This window comes from Schistocerca cancellata, chromosome 6 (assembly GCF_023864275.1).
Source record: "Schistocerca cancellata isolate TAMUIC-IGC-003103 chromosome 6, iqSchCanc2.1, whole genome shotgun sequence".
NCBI lineage: Eukaryota > Metazoa > Arthropoda > Insecta > Orthoptera > Acrididae > Schistocerca > Schistocerca cancellata.
In genome coordinates, this window is record NC_064631.1 from 417,611,511 (window position 1) to 417,617,782 (window position 6,272).

At 40.9% G+C, this 6,272-nt stretch overlaps 1 protein-coding gene across 2 annotated transcripts in view; it reads left to right on the top strand.

The window, feature by feature from the left end:
• Positions 1-6,061, top strand: part of LOC126191227 (uncharacterized) — a 31,794-nt gene extending 25,733 nt beyond the window's left edge. For both annotated transcript variants that reach the window (XM_049932030.1, XM_049932032.1), the window contains exons 4-5: positions 1,250-1,460; positions 4,867-6,061. In XM_049932030.1, coding sequence (XP_049787987.1) covers positions 1,250-1,460; positions 4,867-5,556 — 901 coding nt within the window. In that variant the 3' untranslated portion in view covers positions 5,557-6,061. The remainder of the gene's footprint in view (positions 1-1,249; positions 1,461-4,866) is intronic.
• Positions 6,062-6,272: the final 211 nt, after the last annotated feature.

Here is a 6,272-nt window from a genome sequence, read left to right on the forward strand (position 1 = left end):
TCAATGTGGTATGGCTTACACAGGAGAGACCATATGCACTGTAAAAGAATGATGCACTGAACATCAATGTTGTACTCGTCTTTTGCAACCAAGCGAGACCACAATTGCTGAACACTGCATTTCCACTGTACATTCAACTGAGTGACAGAACTACGATTCTGACCACAGCAACATCTTTTTGGGATTCCATTATAAAAGAAACTGTGTAAATACACCTGGCAGAAAAGCTGATGAACCATAGTAGTGGCCACCAGTTGGACAGTGCATGGAACCCCATTATCTCCACGATTTTTTCTAATCGAAGATGACAGAGTGTGTCAACAGCTGCAGCGAGCAGTAAGGGGACATCAGAGTTCCACAAATCCACCAGCAAGGGCGCTGCTGCCAGGAAGCGTGGTTCGTCTGTCAACTTTATTTTGACTCGTGTGGAACACTGACAGGTGCAGAAAACTCACACCATACTTGCGGAATAGAGGAAGTCTTCGTCAGTCATTGATGGCTTACATGAAGGCGGCTGGCAGGTACCCAGTTGAATATTTTGGGATGAATTACACGACGATTGAAATTTGTTTGAACATTAATGACCTTGTTTGTCTAACCATTCTAACATAGATTAGAAGAAATGGGGTGGTGCATCTCTTCCTAAAATTACAGGCGCTGTAGTGGAACAGATGGATGCACATGGTCTAACAGTAGATTATTGTATCATTTTGAGTGAGGCATGGTGGGATTTGTATCTTAGACCCCATTTTACCCTATGTGAAATCCCCCACCATAGAAAGCCTCGATTCGTGTTGACCAGCATTGAATTCGCAAATGATATGCTGCCCTGTGGTATGTCTACAAACTGTTACAGTATGTGATAGTCAGTGGCAATCCGCTATGAACAACACATTACCCACTACAGCTGGCTCAAGCAGTAGCAATTTTTTGATAATTATGTTACACTCTTCAAGATGAACACTTGAATAGTGCAGTGTCTGCATGACTTCAGAGATGGAGTACATCATTGTGAATTAGGCAACAACTGACTGGCTCTGATCATATGCCCTCTTACTGCGGGTGCTTCTCATACTGCATTTGACTGTATCACCTAAATTGCAGTTGCATGATACCATGAACTGTTCTATTTGCCATGGTGGCAGGAGTGCTCTCCAACATAACCATTATCTCTAATTCAATTGCTCATGGGTTTCGTACCATAAAAGTTACATTTTGAATTCTCTGATACTATATTTCAATTTCACAGATGCTATAAGGCATTTACAGATGGTGAGCATGACTACATTGTTTTGGAAGACCTGAGTGTGCTTGGTTTCCAGCCAGCCAAAGGACAAGAAACATATAACTTTGAACATTGTGCAGAAGTTCTGAAATGTATGGCTAAGTTCCATGCTCTTTCATTTGCTATGAAAGACCAGGAATTGGAAGAATTCAGAGCAGCTGCACACAATTTGGAGGTAACGTTAACATCTGTACTCAATGAAAATGAAACAGTGGATTGAATTCTGAAATGTGTCACACTTATACCTTAGGAAACAGGTATTGTACAGCGGGATTAATCTTAAAACACGTAAAAGGACAGATCAGTACTTATCAAATAAAGGTGACACTGAGTAGAAGACATTCATAAATCAAAAGCCTGAAAACTGTTTTTACAAGCAAATGCCTCATCAGTGCTTCTATATCTTGCCGACCTAAGTTTCAAAGAAAAGATTCTACAATGGAAAATCCAGGATGTAATGTAACAATATATAGTGGGCATGCTGAGTTGCAGATAGGTGCAACAAAAAGACTACCACAAATGAAGTTTTTGGTCAGTAAGGCCTTTGTCAATAATGGACCACACACACACACACACACACACACACACACACACACACAAAAAGCAACTCACACACGACTGCAGTCTCAGGCAATGAAACCACACCACAAGCAGCACCAGTTCATGATGGGCATGTGGGTGGGTGTAAGGAGGAGGCTAGGGTGGGGAGGGGGAGGGATAGTATGGTAAGGGTGGCAGACAGTTAAGTGCTGCAGGTTAGGTGGAGAGCAGGGAAGAGTTTGGTAGGGGGGAAGTAGCGGAAAAGGAGAGAAGTAAAAAGATTGGGTGTGCTAGTGAAATGACGGCTGTGTAGTACTGGAATGGGAACAGGGAAGAGGCTGGATGGGTGAGGACAGTGACTAACAAAGGTTAAGGCCAGGAAGGTTACTGGAACGTAGAACGTATTGCAGGAAAAGTTTCCGCTTGCGCAGTTCAGAAAAGCTGGTGTTGGTGGGAAGGATCCATATGGCACAGGCTGTGAAGCAGTCATTGAAATGAAGGATGTCATGTTTGACAGTGTGCTCAGTAACAGGGTGGTCGCGGTGGCTATTCATGCGGACAGACAGCTTGTTGGTTGTCACGAATGCAGCACAATGGTTGCATCTTAGCTTGTAGATAACATGACTGGTTTCACACGTAGCTCTGGCTTTGATGGGATAGGTGATGTTTGTGACCCAACTGGAGTAGGTGGTGGTGGGAAGACGTATGGGACAGGTCTTGTATCTAGATCTATTACAAAGGTATGAGCCATTAGGTAAGGGGTTGGGAGCAGGGGTTGTGTAAGGATGGATGAGTATATTGTGTAGGTTCGGTGGACAGCGGAATACCACTGTGGGAGGGGTCGAAAGGATAGGGGGCAGGACATTTCTCATTTCAGGGCATGATAAGAGATAGTCGAAACCCTGGCAGAGAATGTAATTCAGTTGCTCTATTCCTGTGTGGTACTGAGTTAAGAGGGGAATGTTCCTCTGTGGCTGGATGGTAGGACTTTGGGAGATGGTGGGAGACTGGAAAGATAAGGCACAGGAGATTTGTTTTTGTACAAGGTTGGGAGGGTTCAGTGAGACCCTCAATATATTTCGAGAGGGATCACTCGTCACTGCAGATGCGACGATCCCATGTGGCTACGCTGTACGGAAGGGACTTCTTGGTATGGAATGGATGGCAGCTGCCAAAGTGGAGTTTTTGCTGGTAGTTACTACGTTTGATATGGATGGAGGTACTGATGTAGCCATCTTTGAAGTGGAGGTCAAAATCTAAGAAGGTGGCTTGTTGGGTTGAGTAGGGCCAGTTGAAGCAAATGGGGGGAGAAGTTGTTGAGGTTCTAAAGGAATGTGGATAAAGTGTTCTCGCCATCAATCCAGATCGCAAAGATGTCATCAGTGAATATGAACCAGGTGAGGGATTTAGGATTCTGGGTTTCTAGGAAGCATTCCTCGAGATTGTCCATAAACAGGTTGGCATAGGATAGTGCCACAGGCCCATAGCTGTGTCCGGATTTGTTTGTAAGTAATGCCTTCAAAGGAGTAATTGTGGGTGAGGATATAGTTGGTCATGGTGACTAGGAAAGAGGTGGTTGGTTTGGAATCCATCAGGCATTGGGAAATGTCGTGTTCAATAGCAGTAAGGCAATGGGGGATTAGGAATGTTAGTGTAAAGGGAGGTAGCATCAGTAGTGACGAGCAGGGCATCATGTGGTAAAGAGACAGGATCTGTGGAGAGTTGATGGAGGAAATGGTTGGTATCTTTTAAACAGGAAGGCACTTTCTGGGTAATGGGTTGAAGGTGTTGGTGTATGAGAGCAGAAATTCTCTCAGTGGTTGGCCACAATGGGGCGTCCTGGGTGGTTACATTTATGGACTTCAGGGACCATGTAGGCGATACGAGTGTGGGGAGTGGTAGGGGTGAGTAGAGAGGTGGACTCAGGGGGGAGGTTCTGGGATGGGCCTAAGGATTTGGGCAGTGACTGGAGATCCTGCTGGATTTCTGGAATGGGGTCACTGTGGCAAGGTTTGTATGTGGAAATATCTCACAGCTTGCAGAGTCCTTCTGCCAGGTAATCCTTGCGGATCATAACAACAGTGGTGGAGCCTTTGTCTGCAGGTAGGATTATAAGGTCGGGATTCTATGTGAGTAATCCATACATCTGGTGCATGAGGAAAGAGCAAAACTCAAAAAGCACTTACTTAAAAAAACGATAAAAGAAAATGAGTATTCACTCTACCTTTATGTTGCTTAGATTAACCACATTTACAAGATTTCCTTTCTTATACAAATCAGATACACATTGCACATCCTACACAGATATCACAGTGCAAAATTTTCTACTTTTCCCAGAAATATACAAGTATGGTTCAGATAGCTTATAAAATAATTATTTATGATGCAATTGTTCTTATATCTTCATAGAGAACTGTGTTCTTGTATATCTGATAGTTATTTGCAATTTAACCTGTTCCAAGTTTAAGAGTCAATGTAGCATAAAAAAAGATTTGACAAGCATAAGTTCACAGGTTTTTCTTGCAGATGTGATTCAGCCCTTGAGGATCTGCATGACAAATATCTGTTTAATGTTATTTTAATAGTGTAATTAGTGTAGCATTCCAAAATGTAATTTATGAAATCAGAATTTTATTAGAAAGATGATTTGTTTTACTGAACATTTTAACTCTATATTTTTACCTGAGCCTATATGTGTCGTCAGTCTACTGCATGAAGTTGTACGACCATAGTGTAAAAGACTATCGTATCGTTTTTCTGAGATTTGCATGTTTTTCTTTGCTGTATTTTTATTTTATGTGTAAACAGAAATCCAGCTCCTAATTTGTGCAGCCAATTTTTAAATTCAGCCTGAAAATGTAATCCATGCAATCCTGACACCAAACCACCTACATAACACAATTTATATCTAATCTGTCACACTAAATTATACCATGAATAATTCTTGGGGCAAATTTTATATTTGGCTGGTCAGCTTTGTATTTATTCTTAAATATTGTTTAAGTAAGTTAGAAATACTTAATAGCAATCCTTTATTACAGGAAGTTCTCTACAGTGAAGCGCAGCGAGAATGGTACCGAGGAATGATGAAAAATATACTGAATTATTCTATGCAGGCAGTTTCCTTAGAATATCCTGACAGTGTGTATGAACAAAAGATGAGAGAATTCTGTGAAAGTGCAGTCTATGATAAAGCCATTGATCTTGTTAAGTCTGACAAGCCGCACTCTGTAATTCTGAATGGAGATGCATGGGGCCCAAACTTTTTATTCCTTTACGGTGGTTCTGATGAGCAACATATAAAAGATCTTCGTATAATTGATTTTCAAATGTCACGCTGGGCAAACCCAGTATGTGATCTCTCATTCTTTCTTTATTCAAGCACATCCAAGGAAGTCAGAGATTCAAATATTTCAAATCTGCTTAAAACCTATCACCATAGCCTTTCTGAAATGATTCAGGATTTGGGATCTGATCCACAAGTTGTTTACCCATATGAAATATTTGAAGCAGAAGTAAAACAATTCTCTGCTTTTGGATTCATTATGTCATTGGAAGCTGTGGCAGAGAGCACACTGGATGAGCCTGATAAACCAAAACTTGATTTAATGGAAGGGAAAGAATTTATTCCGCTGCATGAAATTTGGAAGTTTCCCCCATTAACAAATAAACAAACAATCAAGCGGCTAGCAGATAATGTAAAATATGCCGTAGAAAATGGACATATTTAATACGTAAGGAAACCTGTTTCAGCTTTTAACATGTTGACTGCCATGTGGCCGCTGACGACAGTAGACCTTTGTCTTACACCATGGTCTGTCCCGGCAGTGAAATATCCATCACTATGCATGTGGCAATCAATATGTTAAATAATCATAATTTTAAATAACTAATTTAAGAAGTCCTGGTCAATAGCAAAACATAACCAGAAGAAACTAATTTTTCTTGTCTTTGTCCTTCATGACCATGTATCAACAATGATTAAAAATTTGTTACATTTAGTTGTAATCAATATGTGCAGTTGTTTTACAAGTATTTCCTAATTTTTCTGTAATGGAAATTCTATATCTAATGCATCCTTTCATGTACATGGAAAATACCAATTATAACTGGAGTCACGAGTGACAGAAGTCAAGTTTAGGCTTGTTCTACGCACATGATGTCACGCATCATCAGGCAGCCAATGAGCACTCAGTAGTGTTGCGAGCACTCTCCTGTGAAAATTTCATAACCAAAGTGACCATTAAACTCAACTATAATGAGTTATTTACTGAATTTTTATTCCATTTGTTGCTAGTTGTCATGGCTGATGAAAGTGGTAAGTGACAAGATCTACATAAGCAAGTGAGAAACACAATTTGAAGGATACATACTTTCTTCAAGTGGAAAGACCCTTTACATGCTAACTTCAACTGTCGCTTGGAATCGGGAATGCTGCAATCCCCTT